The sequence below is a fragment of the Dreissena polymorpha genome, chromosome 3 (genome assembly GCF_020536995.1).
Source record: "Dreissena polymorpha isolate Duluth1 chromosome 3, UMN_Dpol_1.0, whole genome shotgun sequence".
NCBI lineage: Eukaryota > Metazoa > Mollusca > Bivalvia > Myida > Dreissenidae > Dreissena > Dreissena polymorpha.
In genome coordinates, this window is record NC_068357.1 from 38,061,823 (window position 1) to 38,083,338 (window position 21,516).

Below are 21,516 nucleotides of genomic sequence, written 5' to 3' on the forward strand. Positions count from 1 at the left end.
AAAGAAATTGTTAAAGAAGGCTGTTAAGCAACCAGAAATTATTAATTTAAATGCCCAGACTTTGTGCAAAAATAATGTCATAATCTAGTTTTTATTACCAAAACAATTTATCCCTCATCATGAGTATTCGGGTCATGTAAGGTCACGGCAACACTATGACCTTTTGACCCTGTAAAATCCCACAAAAGGGCCATCAATTATGCCTAATCAGCAGCATTACTGTTGACTTGAGCCTTATTTACCCTCAAATGCAGTGCATCTGTCTAGGCCAATGGACAGGACAGTTGTCTATATTACAGATAATTTCACAGATAAGTGGGGTTATCATTGTGCTGTTATCTTATGGCATATCATACATCAAAGTTGTATTATGAGACTGATGCAGTCCTTTCTGTCAAAAACTAAATGAGCTGCAATGAGGAAAACAGGATTATTGGTTGTCCTCAAAATGTTGTCCCAGATTTAGCCTGTGTACTCTGTGTTGTCATTAATTAAATGGCTGTGCTCTGGGAAAATGGTGCTTAATGCATGCCCTTAAAGTGTTTTCCTAAATTTGCCATTGCAGTCCGCACAGGCTAATCAGGGACAACACTTTCTGGGTGTATGAAAGTTTTGGTTAAAAGGAAGTTTCTTCTAAACAAAAATCCAGCCAAGAGGAAAGTGTTGGACCTGATAACCCTGTGCAGAATGCACAGGCTAATCTGGGAAAACATAACATACATTCATCAAGCCCTGTTTGGTTTAAAGGACAAGGGGCCCAGTATAGCTGTAGCTGATTGTAGAGGATCTTCCAATTATCACATGTTTTCAAATCAAGTTTGATTTTGTTGCTGTTGATTATGATTACCACTTCACACAAGAGATATTCTGAATTAAGTATTTATTTTATGTAATCCCACAGTCAAAAAAAAATCTTAACCGTGTTATGAACTGTTATGTATAAAGCATCATATTATTCTCCTAGTGATCAGGAGGACCAAGATTTGTTCCCACCCTAGATAATTATATTCTCAGAATCTCCCCAAAAAATAATTTAGCATTAGTTCTACCCACGAAACTTACTCTTTAAGTGTCACAAGAAGTGTGGGGCTTTAAGTGCATTTCAGCTTGAACATGTATATTTTACATGAGAATCTTAATAATTCCAAGATCATTCATTAAGAAGTAGGGGGAATTTCAAATGTTGTCCCCCACAAATCCAGACACCACCTGCAATCTTTGGACACAAACCTTCAGAGTTTATCAACATTTTGCTCAAAATACTTGTTTGACTTTAATCCTCAAATATCGTTGTTCAGCACAACTTCAACTGGAATGAAAGAAAATTAACAATCAACTCACTTTTGAATGCATGTGGCCATACGGGTAAACAAACAGTATGATTAAAATGCCCTCCCCGATTGACTTCAAACGGTCCTATAGATTATTGTTAGTACATAAGTCTGTGCCCCCAGCCAAGTTCTCGAGAGTTTGTGGTCTCGAGTCTTGAGACAACATGTGCGCTGAGTCCTGCAGACAGATGAAGTGTTTGACTAGGATTTAAACAAACATGGTGAATGCAAAGGAGATGAAAGTAAGCCTGTTTAACATTCAATGAAGAGCTTTACACCTGTTGTAATGATGGCCTTTGTGAATTGATCTAGCTATCAGAAAAGATAATTAACTGCCAGAAATAAGGAAACTTATGCAGGCATAAAGCGGACCTAAGAAATGTTGTATAAATTATCATACTGCATGCAACCATAACTATTGCATAGCATTCTTACCCAAAAGCCATCATGTGCAGCATTTCATAGCTTAATTACATGTGCACATTGAGTCAATTCATACAAAGTAGAGACCGCCAAATATAATATTTTCTATGTCCTGCTCATGCCACTTTAAAAACTATTGCATCTTAGTTATTAGGTGTTCATGTTATAGCTATCAAGGGAGCACATTTAAGCCAGCGAGTAGGCATGTGCAGTTTATAGCTTTGAGTGGGAATGTTATAGCTATCCTGTATGCAATTACTTAGCTTAATTGTGTGTGCACATTATAAATAAAGACCATTTTATGAAATATTTTCTGTGCTGGTGTAACCACACCTTAAAAATGCATGCTATTCACTGGAATCTTGTTAAGTCGTCATCTGTGGTTTTCCACTGTATTATTTGGTCTGAAAAAAAAATAATGACATAGCTTTAATGACCTTACTGATAATGTTAAGACCTGGCATTAATAAAAATGTTTTGAAATGAAAGTCAAAATATAGTATGTATAAGTAAAATAGGTGCGTTCTGAATAGCAGGAAAACATGAAAATGTATGCATGTTTAAAGTTTATTTTACCAAATATTGTACTGAAAAGTAATATAAATTATTGTGAAGAATTTATGAAGACTTTTTATATGATTCTGTGAGATTTTATAGAGCTGTAGACCAAATGTGTGTGTGATGAATCCTTGATGCCTTATAATAAGGCTTATTTGCCAGACCATCACTCCTTTCATTGACACATTTATGCCTAGCGTCTAGAAAAAAGGCCTTTGCAAACAGCGTAGACCCAGATGAAACGCTGCATGATGCGGCGTCTCATCAGGGTCTGCGCTGTTTGCTTAAAGGAATTTCTTTAAGAGATACATGTATTCTAAATATAGAAATAAATATACTAGTTATCCCTAATTTTGGAAATAAATTGATCCAATTTAGAAGGATGGGAGAGTCCACTAGGCATAATTGGTTTAATGTCCTGTCATCTCCAACTTGCTACCTCATCATTATTCATTAACAAGCTCTTCTTTCTATTTCTATTCTGGGTGTCTTTAAAAGGGGAAAAGAACACTTGTGCAAAATAAACACATGGAAGCTATCAGACAAGAATGTCACCCCTGTACCAGTTAATCATTTGTTATTAAAACAAGCAATGATAGTCTTCCTTTGATCTCTCAATTCTGGAGAGGACTTGACAAATTCTTGAGAACACTTGATATCTGCCCAGTCACTTGCTATTAAGTGCGCTACTTTCCAAACACTGTTCTGAGATAGTCCTGTAAATTAATAAGTCGTTTTATACCTTTGTTTGCTTATTCTCTGTTTGTGCTTTTTGACAAAGTTGGTAAATTTAATTGTTGCACCTCTGTTGCTTTCATTAACATGATTAAATAAGAAATACCTTTTTAACAGATATACTGGGTATTGTTTTTAGATTTCTCTTCTAGATTCTGTTGGCCTTCATTGTTAAACATTCCTGTAAAATTGTGTGCTATAATAGATGCCAGGAACATTTATAATGATTAAAAGTTTTTAAAATGTAGCTCTGTAGTTCACTTCTGAATGATTCTAGAAAATCTCATTATGAAATGATTGGAACAACAGACATTCAAGTTTTTTTGTTTAATTGTAGATCAATGACTAGATCGCACTGAAGCGTGAAATTGATTGTTTTGTGCATTGAGAAAACTGCATGTAGTCTGAATGGAAAATAAATCATAACGTTTTGCCTGTATACTGATTATTTGTAATTATATTTAGCTGCATGGGTAATAAATGGGAATGACTTACTTTCAGGTATGATTTGTTTATTGAGAAATATTTAGGACTGGTAAACTATATTTTTCACACCATGTAAAGACAATCTTTGTTAAAGGGGCCTTTTCACAGATTTTGGCATTTTTTAACTTATTCATTAAATGCTTTATATTGATAAATGTAAACATTGGATCGTAAAAGCTCCAGTAAAAAATCAAGAATAAAATTAAAAAAGGAAAAGAACATTATCCGGTGCAGGTTTCGAACCAGTGACCCCTGGAGTCCTGCCAGAGTCCTGAAGTAAAAACGCTTTAGCCTACTGAGCTATTCCGCCGAGTACAATACAAAATGTATTTTATACCTTATATAAGCAATCTTCGTAGTTGCACAATATTTAACGACAAAAACAGAACCATCCAAATTATTCACTCGTTTCGCGTTGCAACGCTTTATCATTTTTAGGTTTTAAAATCGTTAAATTATTAATATAATGGCTATATTAGAGCATGGTAAATGTTCAGTATTACTGTTTCCTCACAAATATCATAACTAAAACGAAAATTTGCGAATCTGAAACAACTTTTTTTAATTTTGTCAATTTACCAAAGCGTGAAAAGATCCCTTTAAGTGAATTAAAATGAATGCATCTAGTTTTCAGATTAACTGCTTTATTATTCAATTATGAATGTATACATTCATCAGATTGTATAAATTGTTATTTATGTAATAATTGAAACCATTAACACATTAAAAATACAATCTGATGCTGGCTCAAACCGCATGTTGTTGTTAACTGAACACTCAATAGTGTCGTTTGAAAGCCAGAATTGTGTATCAGCAGTCTTCCAACATAATTTTATTATGATGACACTATTTGATTTTCAAGTAATAGTCAGCATATCAAATCTTAATAATATATTAACGTCTAATAAGACATTTTTATACAGTTTGTAAATAGTGTTTAAGGATTTAAAGAACAATACCATGGCTAAAAGAAGTCTGTTAAAGGTTTGAAACATCGTTGCTGTGGTGTTATGGATATGGTGTCCGCCTAGCGACCGGGAGGTCATGGGTTCGATCCCCACCGTGGGAGCGTTCTTTAGATCTTCCCTAAAGACGCCAAGTACTGCCCCTGCGAAATGTTGTTCTGCAGTTCACGAATAATTCGTGAACAGTTCATGAACTGTTCGTGAACTGAGTTCATGAATTGTTCATGAATAGTTCGTGAACAGAAAATGAGCCTTGTCTGTGAAAAGTTCTTGAAATTTTAGTTCATTAACTGTTCATGAACACTAATGGCATGAAGTGTTCATGAAATATTCTTGAAACCTAATGGCATGAAGTGTTCATGAACTATTCTTGAACCCTTATGGCATGAAGTGTTCATGAACTATTCTTGAACCCGTGTGGCATGAAGTGTTCATGAACTATTCTTGAACCCGTGTGGCATGAAGTGTTCATGAACTATTCTTGAACCATTATGGCATGAAATGTTCATGAACTATTCATGAACATCAATGGCATGAAGTGTTCTTGAACAGTTCATGAACAACACAATTCTTGAAAAATTCTTCAGGGTTTTGCTGTTCACGAACAGTTCATGAACATTTTCCTTCTATTTTTCAATGGCTCATTTTCTGTTCACGAACTGTAAGTGAATAGTTCATGAACCATAGTTCTTCAAGAGTTCATGAACTGAGGTGGCATGAAGTGTTCATGAACTATTCATGAACAAGAATTTGTCAATTTATGCAAAGGTTATCATAAGTGTTACCAAAGCTCAACAAACAGGTCAGGGTAAGAAGAAACAAGTCTTGTATTAGCACTTAACATATTGATAGCAACATATAACAATAATTTAAATATAACACTAATAACTGAGATACAAGTGGTTTGATAATACTCTTTAAATTTCATAATACAACTTTGCACTATATGTTCATGAATAATTCAATGTATTGAAAAGATTATGAATAGTTCCATTTTCAGTTCAAGAATCATTTACTAATCAATGGTTTCCCTGAAATGGTTACACTTACAGTGCCAAAGAACTTGAAATGGAACCAATGGCTGATCAGTTCAGCCGGTAATTTATTAAAGACTTACATTTTCAAATATAACATAAACCATGTGCCTTCCGTTTCAACTTCCTGTGCACACAATATTCTTTCTTTGTGAAAACAGCAATGCAATGTACATTGAGTTCTTGATATCATCTTAAACTGTTCTTGAACTAAGATGTCCTTAAAACGTTCTTAAACTTGTCTTTTAAGTCTTCCAAGAACAATGACAGATCCTTTTAAGAACATATTGGATTCTTAAAAAGTCCATCATACGTTCAAAAACATTGTGTAGACCTGTTTAAGAACATAAGAAGGAAACATGTTGTTCAAAAAAGTTCTTAAAGTGTTCAAGAATAGTTTAAGAATAATTCAAGAACAGGAAAGGTCCTTAAAAAGTTATTGAAGTGTTCCTGAAGGCAGTTCTTGAACAGTTCTTGTACAAATGTTCTTAAAATTCTCTAGAACAGGTCAAGAACTCTAACTTACAATGGTGAAAGTACTATGCATATTCATACTAACTTCACAGGTTTCACAAATCTACAAGATTTGTATGCTAGACATTTCAATATTACTTTCAAAAATATGTATGAAACATCTAGCACAAAGGAATTCATGAATTATTCATGATGGATCCTCAAAGTCTGTCTCAGAAAAGTCATTAGAAATACTTGTGCATGAAATGTTCATCACTAAGTATTTATGGTTAGATGAAGAACTGTTCATGAACTTTGAAATGTTCAACAATAATTCATAAACAGTTCATGAACATGTCTTAAGAACAGTTCATGTCCAAAAGTTCATGAACCAAGCTCAGGAACTTTTTCAGAACCGTTCATGAACAGTTCTTGATTGGCTTGAAGTGTTCATGAAATCATGAACAACATTTCGCCGGGGTGGTTCTAGGCCCAGGAAACGGACTCAAGAGCGTTTATATAAGCCTTTAAGGCTTTATATGCAATCGAGCTATAATAAATAGGTTTAAACTAAACATTGGCAGAAATTGCAGATTCCCAAATCTAGCAAACTGTCATAATCTTGATCAAAGAACGAACAATTGTGGGATTAAATGCTTTAAGTCCGGCTTAATCTTTATGATGTCAAAATGAGATGACTCCACAAGCACAAACCAATTAAAAAATCATGTTCACATATCTCGCATCATAATTAATCTATACCATGACTGGATTATACTGTTGTTCCTTTAGACTGGTTCATGGTTCCAGCTTTACTAAGAGGTTGGAGGGCTTCTTTGATTATTTCTCAAGTGTTACGGTATTGTTCTTTTCATGGTAAGTGCTAGTCAATTAGTTTGGTGAAGAAATCCTTTTGTTTGTAATTGGAGCAAAGTGCAAAGGGGTTCTTCCAAAATCACAAGAAAATGAATAATGTCAGAGAATAGTCACGAAACTTTGTGAATGATTTGATCCATTCATTGTTTTATCTTGGAATGTTGAGAGACGAGTCACAATTAATTCTAACTTTTTACACAGACTAAATAGAACATGTACCTTTATAGGTTAATGTTATTTAAAAGAACGCTTTGTTAGTTAAAGAAAGCTTTAGGGAGAAAAGCAAGAACACAACAACTTAATTACAATGTAACAATTATTGTATAAAGAATGACATTGTATTGAATTTAATGCATTTGCATTAGCAAGTATACAAAATGATCAACAACAAAAGTTATGTCCTCATCTTCTAAACTACTCCAGTCTTATTTGGGCAAGTATTAATGATGCGCACAGATCCCATTCGTTCCACCAGGAGATTACCTAATCACCAGTATGTAAAAGTATTTGTTCATCACACATCTTGGCATAGCAGAGCATAGTTTAACCCTTTCAGTGCGGGAACCGAATTTTGAAGGCCTTTGCAAACAGTTTGGATCCAGATGAGATGCCACATAACGTGGCGTCTCATCAGGATCCAAACTGTTTGCTATTCTGATAGTATTCTTTGAAAAAAATTGAAGAAAATGCTGATTTTAGAAATTCAGCAGACGACATTTTAGCAGAAGACAAATTACCCAGCATGCAAAGGGTTAATGATGCGCACAGATCCCATTCGTTCCACCAGGAGATTACCTAATCACCAGTATGTAAAAGTATTTGTTCATCACACATCTTGGCATAGCAGAGCATAGTTTAAATGGATCTTGAGCTTGTTTTACCAGATTTTTGCCAAGAATTGTCTTGAATTCCTGTAAACTGCGTTGTCCAGATACTGAATGTTGAAAGATATCTTTTATATAGGATAAATAATGAATTCCACATAATGTTTTGTTTATTGGCAAACAAAGCAGTAATTTTTCTTTTGGACAACATCATGTTTATGTTTTTTTCTGAAGTTCAGAATGGCTGGTTTTTGGTGATTTTACAGTAATATTATGCATTGATGTAGTTCTCATGTTATTGACACACATTGTAATTCATTTGTCATAAATCATTGTAACTAAAGTTCTGATAATCTTCAACGTGTATATGACCAAAAAAACTTGAATCATTGTCTTTTTTGTTTCCTGTAAAGTAATTACAAATTTGAGTCATTTTAATTTATTACGGGCAAAAGCTTTGTATCTGGCGAGAATTAGAAGAAAAAATTAATTGTTCAAAATAAATGGCTTTTATTTCACTTACCTGGCCAATTAGCCATAATTCAGGAAATTTAAGTGATTTTTGAAAACAATGAAACGCAAACTGAACAATCAGAAATGAATTGAGGAAACAAGTCTAACCTAATGTGAAACCTAAGGTCATTAGAGCAAACAAATCTTCAACCACAAACAGGTTTGCACCCAATTACATGGAGATTGGATTTAAATGAAGTGTAAATAAACACTGCTAGCTGAGCAACCAAGGCCAAGTCTGGAATTATCAGGTCTTAGGTTTTATAATGCTGTCCCAATGGTTGGGTATTCATCCATCTATAATAATTGTGGTTGCTGCAAGGTTAGGAAATAACATTTAAGTCACTTTTTACCACCCTGATTCTTGTACAGAGTTGTGGACAAATAAAGTTTTCACATGAAATCTGTAAAACGGCCACATATTTTAGTGGGTTCTCTCAATTTTCTGTCCTGAAATATTGCTGCATGTTTGAAAACTCAACACAGAGATTTGACTTGAACCAGCATAGCTGGATTGGTTTCTTAGTATGCGTTTGAAAAATGTTAGTCAATTGTGCATGTTATGCATTATCATGTTAAGGTTATAGGAAGACAGCTACCAGGTCAAAGTGCTTGCAATTGTACTGAAATTTCAGCCAGCCATGAATTGTGGTTGCTCTGGTTGGTTGAATTTGGTGTTTGAAATCCTCTCATTTTGATTGGCCCACTGGGTTATATTGGTGTCATGATTAGCTTCAGCTTCAATAGCCTTGGATTGTAATGTTTTACATCTCAACATGGTGTTAGTCTAAGTCCACAAATTGTCTCCGGTACTAATGCATTTATAGAATCTTTTAAGACCTTGCTTTATATGGAGAAAATATTTTGTTCATTATTTTCAGTGAGTTGATAGCCTTAATAGGTTGCCATGGATTCATATGCCTATTTCATATATATGAATAAGACGATTTTCACCAGATTGCGTGACAGATAAAGCTGGTGTGACCTCACTGTGTCACTTGGGTCACGCTGTCACCACAAGGCTATCTCTGCTCAGTCATACAGTCTCCTGGGCTATTGTGTACAGTAAAACACTCAAAACCCACAAAAACCAGCACCATACATCATGAAGTAACCTGAAACTTGCTACCAGTGTTCACTTGGTGGAGATAGGGTGTTGCAGTAGATCACAAAATGTTGATATACTGTCTCTTTGTGTGTGTTGTGTTTTGTTGTCTAGGGTAAATATCATGGTGATCTACTAATCTCTCCATGATTTATGTTTATATTTGTTCTGAGGGGAGCTCTTGAAGAATAAATAAGTCACAATGCAGTATTTGTCACATAAAAGTAAAAAAAATATCAGTTAGACCAAGTAAGCGGGAGGACAATACCATTGAGTGCAAGCCCCATGTACACGTTTATTAATTTAGAACATTTATGTGATGTCATTCCAGCGAAAAATTAAAAAGTATGCATCAATGTTTTTTTTATGTCCCCCACCACTATAGTGGGGGACATATTATTTTTGCCCTGTCTGTTGGTTTGTTGCTTTGTTTGCTCCAACTTTAACATTTGCCATAACTTTTGCAATATTGAAGATAGCACCTTCATATTTTGCATGCATGTGTATCTCGTGGAACTGCACATTTTGAGTGGTAAAATGTCAAGGTCATCCTTCAAGGTCAAAGGTCAAATAAATGGGTCAAAATCGCTCATTTACTGTTCTCTTTTGCAATATTGAAGATAGCAACTTGATATTTGGCATGCATGCTTATCTCAGGGAGCTGCACATTTTGAGTGGTGAAAGGTCAAGGTCATCCTACAAGGTCGAAGGTCTAATATATGGGGACATATTGTTTCACAAACACATCGCTTGTTGTAAGATACATTATACCTCGGTATATGCTTCAATTTGTCTGTCATGTTGAGTATCTAACAGTCTTTGGTGCTGCATAATGGACAGTTGTCAGCTTACATCTATGATTATAAAAAAGTTTAATGTTAATCCTTTCCCACTCAGAAGCAAAGTGAAAATGGCTATGTGCAAACAGCATAAAACCAGAACAGCCTGCGAGTAACTCACAGTCTATTCAGGATTAATGCTGTTTGCTGCTCATCAGTATCTGAGGATTGGAAATGAATCCTTTAAAACTTGAATCTTGTAAGAAAGGTCTGTAATTAATTTAACTTTCTAAGGGACTGCACATGCGTCAAAATACATATCTAAGTGGTACAGGGTTAAGCAGTTCAGGGCATACAGTCACATATACTTGTCCATTCTCAGACTTGAAGGATTTGGAAGAACTTTTTGATTAAAAAAAGTTAAGTATTTAAATTCAATTCCTTGAGCAGTTTAATTCAAATATCAAACTACAGCTCTTATATTTTTCCCATGATGATAAAATACCACATTAAGATGCTATTACCTAAATAATAAATACACTGGCTGACTTTTAGTATACAAGTGTTTTTGAAAACACTGAAACCCAAAATTAATCATTTTATCAAACAGTAACTTGAAATTTTTTGGTTGATGTAAAACCATGCCAAATGTGGTAGAACATTGTTTTGGATAACTTGTCATGGAGCCACAATTGTGAGACTTAGAAGTAAAATAGTTTAATCTTAAATCCCTAGCTGCAAAATATTAAGATGAAATATAGGAATGACATTCATTCTTGTTGATGAGATTGTTTGGCCAGCTCCATATCATCTTGTCCATAAGTTATATTGAAGGATTTCCACGAATCTTTGCTAAAAAAGTAATGTCATAATGTCATTATTAAAGACCGTGTACAGAAAGCAGGAGTGAGTTTGGCTTGTTCAAGGTCAGGGTCATTCACCAGATCAGTTTTGTCACTTTAATAAGACCATGAAACAATGTGTTTAAACGCTTTGTTCCATTTTAATGTTGGTACTTACCCTCTTAAAATGTTCACTTAATGTTTACTAAAATTTAAAATCTGCTTAATTTTAATGTAAGCTTATACCAGATATCTACTGTTATACTGTCTATGAAGACAAGATAATTTATTAATGGACCACTTGAGAATTCAATTTTGTGTTAACTGACCATCCTGATGAGAGATATCCCTGATATCATCTGCTGATATTGTCTGGTTAACTCTTTGCATGCTGGGAAATTTGTCGTCTGCTAAAATGTCTCCTGCTGAATCTCTAAAATTAGCATTTACTTCGTATTTTTAGAAAGAATACTATCAGAATAGCAAACAGTTTGGATCCTGATGAGAGGCCACGTTAAGTGTTTGCAAAGGCCTTCAAAATTCGGTTCCAGCACTGAAAGAGTTAACATAATTGCTTTAGCTATCATTAATCTTGAAAGTTTGTAAACACAATCTGCATAATTATTGCAATTTGATTTGAATATCCAACATAGTCAAATATGATTCATTGCCCAAGGAGATTGCATTAATATATATGTTGTAAATCTTTAAAATGTTGGTCCAATTTATTAGCCATGCCCCCCACCTGTACCTCGTGTGTCATGATTCTAAATGTAAATGCTGGTAAATATATATAAATCTTCTGCATCTATGCTGCGGTTTTGCTGACAGCTTAGAAAATAACAATTAACATACAACAGCGGTATATCAATGTCATATGTGAACTATTAAGTGCTCTCTTAATGTATGTCGTGATGCAGAATGCGTCATTAAAATGAAAATGAAATCATTTACCCAGTGTGGTCTCTATGTTGTTTCTTTTCTTAAAGCAGCACTCTTATCTTGGTCCTAAAGTAATTGACGTTATTGGCCATAAAATCTAACCAAGTGATTGTTAGTAACTTTTTTCTTCTGCCTGTGCACATATCAATCTGAATTAAATAATGTGTTAAATGTCAAAATATTACATGTAGTCATTGTATTGATTGTCAAAATGATGCATTATTTAATCACATTGCTGGACAAGAATGCTGCCTCTTTGTTCATTTGATTGCAAGCCCAAAAGGCTGATCTACATACATGCTAAGAATGTTTTAACTTCCAACAGATTGTGTTGGTATCGCCAGAAAAGCAATTTCTCCTACCTAACTCGCAACCCCGCCATAGGCAGAGGGATATTGTTTTGGCGTTGTCCGTCTGTCCAGCACTTTTGTGTCCGGAGCCATATCTTGGAAGCTTAGGCGGATTTCATTGAAACTTGGTATGCCAGTATATATATGGAAAAGAGGATGATGCTCGGCGAATGGCATTGTACACCATCTATTAATAAAGGGGTTATGGCCCTTTGTATCTTTAAAAAATGCCTTTGTGTGTCCGGAGCCATATCTGGGAAGTGCTTTGGCGGATTTCATTGAAATTTGAAAAGTTACTTAATTGGTATGAGTATATATATATGGATAGGAGGAGGATGCACGCCAAATGGCATTGTACACCATCGGATAATAACAGAGTTATGGCCTTTCGTATCTTGAAAAAATGCTTTTTTGTTTGTTCAGAGCCATATCTTGGAAGTGCTTTGACGGATTTCATTGAAACTTGGTATGTGTATATATATGGATAAGAGGATGATGCACGTTGGCATTGTCCATCTGTCAAGAAAACTTTTGTGTCCAGAAGTATATTGGCGGGGGATAATGATTATCAATTCAACGAATTTGCTTGTTCTTCTTGGCATGTTCAGGATTTTTTTTCTTGTTGTGTTTTCAGATGCTCAACAACATCACCAATGACCTCGACATTCTATTGGCAGAGTTCTGCGACCTACCTTATACAGACCAGGGGCAGCCCCCACCTGCACGCAACAAACATGTGCGCACGCATGGGTAAGCAGATTCACATTTCAAATTAGTGTTCAATTTCATGTACTAAATTGATGAGATTCAATATAATTTGCGAGTTTGTTTGTTTTGTGCATTTGTTTTGTTCAAGCTTGTATTTTGTTCCCTTAATCTATGTTTAGCACATCTTGACAATGGCAGGTGTAATTGTATGTAAAGTAAAAGAAAATAACACCATATTGATTGGTACCCCTAACAGAATAACATTACTGTCCTTAACCATTTATAGCCATATAAATAGTGTCCATTCTGACTGCAACAGGAAGAGCCATTTGCCTTTTTCTGTGTGCCACATGTTTAATTTACTTTCCATAAGGAAGATTTTATAATTGTGTATATATATATGAGCCCTGCTCAGAGAAAACGGGTCTCAATGCATGTTTTCAAAGTTTTGTCCCAGATTAGCCTGTGCAGTCTGCACTAACCAATCAGGGAGAACATGTCCTCTTGGAAGAGACTTCCTTCACTATTTCAGTGCTGGAACCGAATGTGAAAGGCCTTTGCAAACAGTTTGGATCCAGATGAGACGCCACAAAACGTGGCGTCTCATCTGGATCCAAACTGTTTGCTATTTTGATGGTATTCTGTTAAAAAATTGAAGAAAATGCTAATTTTAGAAATTCAGCAGATGACAATTTAGCAGACGACAAATTTCCCAGCATGCAAAGGTTCAAAATGAAAAATTCATTAGTGGAAAGTGTTGTTTCTGATTAGCCTATGTGTATTTCACAGGCTTATCTCAGGGGCAACACTAACCACATGCATTAAGCCCAGTTTTCCCAGATCCAGGCTCATATTACTAATGATTTCACGATACAAATTATTACCTGATGTCTTATATAAATGATAATTAATTATTTTTTGCTATTTCCTCGTCGAAAAAGAAATTTGCAATGTTTTAAACTGTTACCGGTGAATATCGAACTGTTGACCGGTCAACAGTTTGAACTGTTTCCCGCTGAAATAATGACGTCATTTCGTCGAAAAAAATTACGTCATTTTACAGTTAAACAGTCAAAATTATTTATTTTATCGATTACTGTTGTTTGTAAATAAAAAGTTAGTTTGCTGTTATTTCTATGTTGGAAATTTGATCAGGTAGTAAAACACTTATTTCATTGATGCTTGTCAAAACTGTTGTCCCTCGGTATCAGGGCTGCAGGGCTGACATTTGGAACTGTTGCCCTCGGCCTATCGACCTCGGGCAACAGTACCAAAGTCATCCCTGATACCTTGGGAAATAGTTTTGACTGTTCACCGCGCATCCATGAAATAAGTGTATAATGTTCCACTATCTTATGAAGCTGAAATCCACAAAAATAAGATGGATATTCCAAAAAAGTAAATGAATTATGTCACTGAGATCAAATTATTGCATGCATCAGTATGCGGACAACTCTTGATTGCATCTTCCTCCCTTTAGCTAATGGACTGCACGTTTTGCACAATTTATTGGTCATTCAAGTCCAAGATTATAGCATTAGTATTGAACATTCCATGATGCTTTGAATAAAATATTCCTCGCAGACAGTATTGGAGGATTTCACATGCAAGTTTGCAGACTGGTTTGCAATAGTTTGAAAACGACACATGTTTGGATATGTATTGGATAAAGTTTGTACATGTTATCACATACAATTGTCTTGAATGTTTTATTATTCATAACTATCAGTATATTATATTACTTGTGTGACTTTGGAACTTACATTTTGTAAGTTAGAAGCCACTTGAATGCAAAAGGATTTAATTTATTATTGCTACAGTATTATCTCAGTTACATGTCAGTTATAGGACTCAACTGTTTGCATGGTGTAATGCATGTTTTTGCATGAAATGAAAATTAAGAATTATGTTCACATTTGTCTCTGGGTATCATTTTCAAGTCAAACAGTGACATCAGAATGACAAACTGTTGTAAGTGCTGAAATGGAGATAGTAAAAGTAGGCCACAGTATTTATCATGGTGTCACCTTCCAAAATACCTGGCTGTCAGAGGTTAGTGGTGGAGACATATTAATTTTGTTACTGGGGGGATGTCAACCTAAGATTGTCAAATGTTGGCTTCATAGCAAAACAAAGGATATTGAAGTGAAATAAATGACAATGTCCCGTTACTGCTTTGTTGAGATTACAGAAAAAAAATGATACCACAAAAATATTGATGACCAGCCATTTAATGTGATAGTGTCACTTAGAAAGTGATCTATTTGGATTAGCAGGATTTTATGCTGAGGTAACCAAGCTCATTGCAAAGTATTTTCTTTGTTGCATTGTTGAATTTATTGAAAAGTATAAATTGATTGATGCATCATAATAGATTATTTTAATTTATGGCCAAAATAAACATCCTGTCAAGAGTTTTATTGAATCTTTGTCAAGGCAAATTGTGTGTATGAAATCTCAAATCAATGATATGCTATTGTACAAAATGGAAGCAAACGATGGCTGGTTTTCAAACATGCCAATATTTATTCATGACTAAATAAACAACCCATATTATTCATTTTGTTGAATTTATATGATGTGGTACAGGATATAAGTCTTATGCATAGAGACAAATAAGCAATTTATTGGTTGAGTGAGTGCGTTCAGTAGATAGTGAGTCCGTTATGTGTTCAATCTCTGCGCACAAAGGCGGATGAGTTTCTACGTAAGTTGTGGTTTTTTCAAGCTCCTTTAGGCCATTGTTTGAAGAGCAGACTGTCGCCAACATTGATCAGAATTTTTGTCAAGCAAAAAATAAGGTGAATAGAATAAGTATAAAACTGTAATAAAGACTCATCTACGGCAAGTTGGCAAGTTACGCCAGTTCCTCTGTATGCAATAAAGGTGAATAATTTTAATGATCAAAGGATTATAGGCCGCAAACTGGCCTGATGAGTTTGTGTGAACTGTAGCCACAAAAGGTATGCCATTAAATTACCAATATAAAAGGGGCTTTATGACTAATTGGGATTTATTGATGTGTCACCTAGGACATATTGCTGTCAGAGATGGTGATAAAAATATTGACAGTTGCCAGATTTATGTGCAAAAAGATTATGACTGTTGTTTTTGCATCTGAACAATGTCACTATTTCATTGATTGCATTTTTTGTTATTGGTCTCAAAACATACTTTTAAATTAATAAAATAAGCAGGTGTTCTTAGGAGCAAGGTTGTTGTCATGACCTGCAGAAGCAAATATAACAGGTTTTGTGTTAATTATAATTTGTGTATATGCTTTGAACTGTTGAGCATAGAAATTTATAGTTATTTATATTGAAATGTTACAGCAATGGTTGATGTCTTTAATAGTTAACATTTACAGAACATTTTGTTTCTAATTCTCAAATTTTGCACACTAGAAAAATACTGTGGAATTTGATGAAGGAATAATTTTGTTATGCCCCCAGGGGTGGCGAAATCAAATGTCCGAGTTGCCCGAGTCGTACATTTGCTTGTCTGGGCAAGTGATTTTTTTCAATTAAGTTGTCCGTGGACAACAAGTTTTTTTTAAGTCGCGTCCAGGTATACAAAAATACATTGTATTAAAGCCGTAATTAAGTTTTACAAAACCGGATGTTGACACGCGATTACATTGTCAGTGCTATTTGCGGAGCAATCAAGCTAAAATATGTGCACTTTCCTGCACAGTGATCTCCCTTATTCTATAAGAGACAGGGAGCATGCCGCATTTTCAACATTCGGCCTGACTGTTAGACAGTGTACAGACTGGTTTCTTTATTTTTACAATCAGACGGAAATAAAAAGTATCAATCTAAGATAATCAAAACACGGTCTACCTTGTGATTTAAGACGACTTTTATGGTAAAGATGAAACTTTTCTTTTAATTTTCAACAACGGAGCAGAAACCCGAAGCTTTGAGCAGCCCACCTCCCAAAAAACTAAGAAAGATTATGATAAAAAATATGATCTAAGTAAACGCACCAGAACTTTTCAAGAAACTTGGCTAACAGATTTTCAATGGTTACCAGTTTATATCATCAAATTGCTACCAGTAGCGGAGCCTCAGTCTGATGAGGTCCACATATTGGACTAGTTTAATTTGTTAAGATTACAATGTACTTATGTTCAGCACATGTTTTAATAACACTAGCTTCGCAAGATTTAAAGTTTGAGAAAGTCTTTATATTGTTTATAATATACTGCTATAATGAATGTACCATTGAAATACAATAATAAACAAAACAAGCAAATCATACTCATTTTGATACATTCCACATTATTTAACATTAATCAATAAATGCGTTTATAATTTATATAAACATTAGTGTAGTTCAGCAACGGACAAGTTAAATTTCCTAAATGGTTGTCCGTGGACAAGTCAGCGCTTCCATTAGTGGACGTACGGGCGTAAATTACGCCCGATAACGGCAGTCGTACGTCCATTATGCAAATGGTGGAAGTCCCTTGGACGTCCGATAATCCGCTATTTTCTAGTACACAACACGTACAAATGTCAACAGTAAATCGGGTTATTCAGACCGTTAAATCTGCCCAAGAGCTACTGTTTTCAATGAATTTATCAGCGAGTGGCCAATATTGATTTTTCCAGCTGTCAATCAAAGTCTTCTTGGTAAGCGCATCAGCCAATCAGAGCTCAGGCAGCCAAATACACGCCGACCCCACGTGAAGCTGTAAGCTGCTGTATGCAATAATATTGGCGACCTCTGCAATACGAAGTTTTTAGTCAGCAATCAAATATTTGAGTCCACGTTTTCCCCCGAGGCAGAATAATGTGACGTACATGAAGTCTAATTTTCGCATGATTTTCATCTGTACACGAAATACACAAGAAATGTTTATTTGTTGCTAGAATTTTTGTAACTTTCTGTGAATATTAAAATCTTGAATTTTTCGGAGAAGACGTTTGATTATACGTATTTGAAAATAAGAAGTCTGCAAAATTAACCATCCCTGATCGCCAATGCGATGAAATCTCGGCTCTGGAGATAGCAAAAATCTGAAAAGACAGTTTGGAAATAAATCGACAAATTGACAAATTATCAATTCACGAAAATTCGTTCGCGTGCGCGATCATTTGAGAACAAATTCGGAGTTTTGGAAATGTTTGTTGGTACCCATTTTCCCCGGTATTTTATTTATTATTTTAATTTTCTGCAGTCAAAAGATAATCTCATATTATTTCATGTACAAAACACTACATTCTTTTTCGGACAGTTGTTTTCGGATAAAGTATTTGTAGTCGATCATAATTTACATGTTACATTTTAAATTCAGTCGTTGATTTGTCATATTTACTACGTATGAACAGTGCTCTATGCTCTCAAATCGTGTCACGTGATTAACACATGTTCAATGGGAATTCCCCCATCCCACAATTCAACTTGCGTAAAATAGCACACGGTAGCGGACGTCAATATTGTCCGTATTTTGGTTTTGAAAATAGAAATCGTAATAATACTGGATTATCGAGTAATGGATAGAGTTGGAACATGTACGTATATTAAAATTGGTAAAAAACAACACCAAAACTTTAACCTTACAGTAAAGTTTTGCAATAACTTTTGAAATATTGAACATAGCAACTTGATAGTTGGCATGCAATTGTGTATCTCATGGAGCTGCACATTTTGAGTGGTGAAAGGTCAAGGTCATCCTTCAAGGTCAATGGTAAAAAAACAACACCAAAACTAACCTTACGGTAAAGTTCTGCAATAACTTTTGAAATATTGAACATAGCAACTTGATATTTGGCATGCATGTGTATCTCATGGAGCTGCACATTTTGAGTGATAAAAGGTCAAGGTCATCCTTCAAGGGCAAAGGTAAAAAAAAGAGCAAAAAGCGGTGTGTTAGGGGTCATTGTGTTTCCAACAAACACATCTCTTGATTTTTACATGTAATGTTTTAGCGTCATAACATACAATTAACTAGAAATGGCGCGGCAGAGGCAGACGCGTATCCCCACACCGCATGTTTGACCCAGGGGGGCCCCAGGGTTGGTAATGGGGCCATGCATAGTTGAGATTGACCGTATTGTCATAAGAGAAGTTCAGTATCAATTAGAAGTGAATCGGTGTAGAAATGAAGAAATTATAGTAAAAGACAATTTTGGGTGGGTGTGGCCTATTATGGGTGGGGCGCCCCAGGGTTGGTAATGGGGCCATACATAGTTGAGATTGACCGTATTGTCATAAGAGATGTTCAGTATCAATTTGAAGTAAATCTGTGCAGAAATGAAGAAATTATAGTAAAAGGCAATTTTGGGTGGGCGGGGCGCCCAGGGTTGGTAATGGCGCCATGCATAGTTGAGATTGACTGTATTGTCATAAAAGAGGTTCAGTATCAATTTGAAGTGAATCAGTGTAGAAATGAAGAATTTATAGTAAAAGGCAATTTTGGCTGGGCATGGCCTATGTGGGCGGGGTGCCCAAGGGTTGGTAATGGGGCCATGCATAGTTGAGATTAACTGTTTTGTCATAAGAGAGGTTCAGTATCAATTTGAAGTGAATCTGAAAAGAAATCAAGATATTATAGTAAAAGGCAATTTTGGGTGGGCGTGGCCTATGTGGGCATGGCCTATGTGGGCGGGGCGACCCAGGGTTGGTTATGGGGCCATGCATAGCTGAGATTGACCGTATTGTCATAAGAGAGGTTTAGTATCAATTTGAAGTGAATCGGTGTTATAAATGAAGAAATTATAGTAAAAGGCAATTTTGGGTGGGCGTGGCCTATGTGGCCGGGGCGCCCCAGGGTTGGTAATGGGGCCATGCATAGTTGAGATTGACCGTATTGTCATAAGAGAGGTTCAGTATCAATTTGATGTGAATCGGTGTAGAAATGAAGAAATTATATTAAAAGGCAATTTTGGGTGGGCGTGGCCTATGTGGCCGGGGCGCCCCAAGGTTGGTAATGGGGCCATGCATAGTTGAGATTGACCGTATTGTCATAAGAGAGGCTCAGTATCAATTTGAAGAAAATCGGTGCAGAAATGAAGAAGTTCATGTAAAATAACATAAAAAAATGAGTGAAAATCTCTGACCCTGCCCCGCCCGCCTCAACCCCCATTACTTTTTACCCAGGGGTCAGATCAAAATTCCGTCACTGTCAGCGTCGCACATATGCTTATAGCTACCATGTATGTAAGTTTCAAGGTTCTAGTGCTTATAGTGTAGGTGGAGCAGGTGGCCAGGACGGACAGACGCACATCACCACAATATCCCCAATTTTTCTCCAAAAAACATGGGAATAATGATGTTATATTACATTTTTTGGAATCACTGTCTGTACGTAAAGCAATATATTATGTACAATTCTCTGTTGAAAGTAAAGGCCAATCTCTGCATGACGCATGACAACCAGTTAAGGAGAGTCTTTAACTATGGTATCAAGTACATAATATAAGGGACCTGTGCTGACATTTAGATTATCCAGTAGTTAATTATCTGTGCTGGAGACTAGATCTGACCCTGTATAGCTAGCAAATTTATGTCAAAGTCACCTGACATTTAATTCAAGGAGGACTATGGTTAATGATTTTTCTGTTTTCATCATCTTTATATCTATAAAATGTGTTTTTAATGTGTGTTTTTTAAATGAAGTTGAAAAGGCTGGTTGTTAGATTAAGGTATGGCTGACAGTATGCATTAAACAGGTCATTTAGGGTCAATAACTTTAGTTTGCAGGGACCAAACTTTATGAACGTTGGATATTAAAACTTGCATTAAGGCCTAGACTGGGATTGTATACAGGGTGTGTAAGGGCAAGCTCAAGGTAATTCTTACTAAAATAGATAAACAGTATTAACTAAATAACTTAAGTTTGGATGGAAATTTATATGGCACGCCTGAACCACAAAAATGAGAAAAACTAAGTTTAAGTTACTTAAACTAGGTTTTTCTCTACTTAAATTCAATTTAAGTTACTTAATTCGAATTAACGCTGCTTAAAATGAATTTAAGTAGTTTTTGTGGTTCCCGCGGCGTTAACGCTAATTAAAACACCGAAAATGCATTAACGGTGCTTAATGGTAATTTTCTTACTTAAGTTGAATTAATTCAACTTAACAAGGATTTTCTCTATCAATTGTACTATTTTCAATTAAGTTGCGTTAAAATAGGTTTTTCTACTTAAAATATGTTTTTAGTTACACGAATTCAACTTTAGTAAGGAATTTTACTTAAGTTGTAAAGTCGAATTGTTTTGATTGGTCAGTTAATGATCCGGAAGACCTAAGCCTGAATTTATTAACAAACCTGACAACCAATCAAAACGCTTGTTTCATATGCTTATTTTCGGACGCGAGTTTTGACTTAACGATAATTAATAATTCAACTTAAGTAAAAATTTTATTACTTAAGTAATAATTAAATACAATTAACGATGCGAAAGCACTTAAATTAATTTTAAGCAGCGTTAAATGCAATTTAAGTAACTTAACGGTAATTAAAATCAATTTTTGTTGTTCGGGCGCACTTAACGAGTTAAACTAAGTTTTTCTCTGCTTAATTCATTTTTCTCACATAAATAGAAAATAACTCTTCTTAACTACTTAATGCATTTAGTAG

General features: G+C 35.2%; 1 protein-coding gene across 3 annotated transcripts in view; it reads left to right on the forward strand.

Annotated features, from left to right (window-relative positions):
• The window catches only part of LOC127873694 (uncharacterized), a 109,170-nt gene that overhangs the window by 34,341 nt on the left and 53,313 nt on the right, over positions 1 to 21,516 (forward strand). For 2 of the 3 annotated variants that reach the window (XM_052417626.1, XM_052417625.1), the window contains one exon: positions 12,851 to 12,966. In XM_052417626.1, coding sequence (XP_052273586.1) covers positions 12,851 to 12,966 — 116 coding nt within the window. Of the gene's footprint in view, positions 1 to 12,850; positions 12,967 to 15,495; positions 15,632 to 21,516 lie in introns of those variants that run through there. The other variant, XM_052417628.1, reaches the window with a different exon arrangement.